Below are 2339 nucleotides of genomic sequence, written 5' to 3'. Positions count from 1 at the left end.
GTAAAATGTTTTAAATACAAGTTTTTATTGTTTACCTATAATCCAAATTTTAAAAAAATTGAAATACATACTCTTAATGGTTTTTACAGTTTATTTAATCAATTGCTATATAATTAAACAAATATATTAATTTCTATAATAATTACAAATAAAAGTTATATCTAACTTTAATTAACTGACAATATAAAAAAAATTGCAATCATTCTGTATTAAAATTAAACTAAAAAATTATTTAAAAAATATTTATTATGTCATACACATAAAAGTAATTTAATATATATTTTTAAGGAGTATAAAATATTTAACAAAATGAATTAATGTTTTTACACCATATGATGATGAACTACAACTCTTAAATATTACCTATATATGGGGTAAACGTTGGACACTTCATGATGATCAGTGTGACAACTTTGATAAAAACGAGGAGACAAAAAAAAGTGATAATCTTTATCCTGCTCTGCAGTCTTCAGCCAAACACATGTGATGAGACTGAAGGATGTTGTTGAGGAGCTCTATCCAAAGCAATACATTTAAGGAACAGACATTTACAAAAAGCAAATTCACATTCAACATGTAATCATCATCACATATATTAATCAGTACCACTGCAGCCAAAAGCTAGAAAATGCAAAAGATAAAAGTGGCACTAATATACTCTATATTAAACTTTGGTAACATGTTATTACTTGAAGAGATTGTAAAAGTAGTAGGGGCATTTTATATGACTTGGGTATGCTTATTCCCTATTTTCCAAGAACAAAATGTCTTGATCAAGAGGATTGAAGCCATCCCATGAGAGAATGGAATCCATGCTATCAACCCATTGCTGTAAGGAGTTTTCCTGAAGATAAGAGGATTCGTCCATAGAGAGGTGACTAGTGTCATCCATAGAGACAGAAGAACTACATAAGGAATTAGTACTAGTATTGGTTTCTTGACTCATCATCCATGATCCCAAGTCCAACTTTGAGCATAGCATTTCAAAATTGTTTAAAAGTTCAGAGGTATCATCCCAATTAATCACCTTATTGTTTTCTTCTCTTTTCCCTTCTGTTTTTGCCATTTCTTTGGTGCCACCATTTTCCAAGGATTTAATCTCCACATTTTCTTCAGACCCTCCAAAAATAGAAGGGTGTGGATTGGTCTTATTTGTGTTCTCATCAGTATTTTCCTTTTGCTCAATTGGCTTGTGGGTCACAGGGTCCAGACCAAGGAGTTTCAGCCTCTTCTTGATTCTTGTGTTCCAATGGTTCTTGATTTCATTGTCTGTTCTCCCAGGGAAATGTGAAGCAATCTTAGACCATCTGAAAATATATATGCTTCACTGTGTTAGAACCAAGTAACTGATCGAACATACATTATGCATACAATGACATTGATTTAGAAATACTATATACATAATCTTAGTATCACATTTTTCTGCCTTAGTGACAAATGACAATGATTAGAAACACATGTTATACCTGTTACCAAGACCTGAATGTAGTTCTATAATTTGATCCTCTTCCATTTCTGTGAAGCCACCTCTCTTAAGGTCTGGCCTCAGATAATTAATCCATCTAAGTCTACAACTCTTTCCACATCTTAGAAGACCTTCACCAACATGCAAAATGCACCAAGTTAGATACATATATATCATATCATACCCCTTAATTTATTGCAAAGTAATCAACTGTAGAACATGTGAACACGACTTTTAATAAACTAACTTATTACCTGCTAGTTTGGGAACCGATCTCCAGCAATGGATACCATTGTTGAGAATAAAGTTCATGAGCTTGTGATCCTCCTCAATAGTCCATGGACCTCTCTTCAAACCAACCTTATCACAACAAGGTTGTCTTCCCATTTTGTAAGCCTTTTCTTTTCTTTGAGAAATCAAGACAAATATATCCCTTGATATAGAAAGTTACTAATAACAAGTGTGAAACCTTGGAAGCATGACACTTAAAAAGGAGCTTGAGATTGAAGCAAAGATGCTGCCAGTTCATTCAAACATTTAAATAAAAGCATGATGTCCTTTGAGGGGGGAGATAAATGATTGGTCGGAAAGCACTTCGAGTTGAAAGCTAGAAAAGCATGGAAGGGTTTTTTGTGTGATTATAAAATGTTGGTCACCACTCACCACCTTTTGTTGAGACAAATAGAAAGAGTCCACTTAAACCATAAAAAGCTTCTACATAATACATAATAACCAAAACGTGAGAAAAGAACACTCGTTGACAAATTTTAATAAGTAATTGTTTGGTACCAAAATCTTCTCTTATTTGTACTAGTCCATGTATGTTGCAACCTCCCATAAAAATATTGAGTTTGATTGGGATTCCATGGGACCC

General features: G+C 32.9%; 1 protein-coding gene across 1 annotated transcript; it reads right to left on the bottom strand.

Moving 5' to 3' along the window:
- Nucleotides 1–341: 341 nt before the first annotated feature.
- On the bottom strand, nucleotides 342–1933 carry LOC114390406 (myb-related protein 315-like). Its single transcript, XM_028351134.1, has 3 exons — nucleotides 1720–1933; nucleotides 1467–1596; nucleotides 342–1307 (listed from the first exon to the last, which is right to left on the bottom strand). Exons 1-3 carry the CDS (start codon nucleotides 1850–1852, stop codon nucleotides 740–742), a joined length of 831 nt encoding a protein of 276 aa, XP_028206935.1. The 5' UTR covers nucleotides 1853–1933; the 3' UTR covers nucleotides 342–739.
- Between the last annotated feature and the right edge of the window lie 406 nt (nucleotides 1934–2339).

This window comes from Glycine soja, chromosome 16, assembly GCF_004193775.1.
Source record: "Glycine soja cultivar W05 chromosome 16, ASM419377v2, whole genome shotgun sequence".
Taxonomy (NCBI): Eukaryota; Viridiplantae; Streptophyta; class Magnoliopsida; order Fabales; family Fabaceae; genus Glycine; species Glycine soja.
Note: the sequence above shows the minus strand (reverse complement) of the source record. Positions and strands in the feature narration are given on the sequence as shown.

What these genes read in the sequence shown, in the direction of transcription:
- LOC114390406 (XM_028351134.1), bottom strand. Translation starts at nt 1,852, where the DNA reads ATGGGAAGACAACCTTGTTGTGATAAGGTTGGTTTGAAGAGAGGTCCA. An exon ending in ATCGGTTCCCAAACTAGCAG is followed by an intron (nt 1,597 to 1,719) that starts GTAATAAGTTAG and finishes ATGTTGGTGAAG; the next exon opens with GTCTTCTAAGATGTGGAAAG. An exon ending in CATTCAGGTCTTGGTAACAG is followed by an intron (nt 1,308 to 1,466) that starts GTATAACATGTG and finishes ATATATTTTCAG; the next exon opens with ATGGTCTAAGATTGCTTCAC.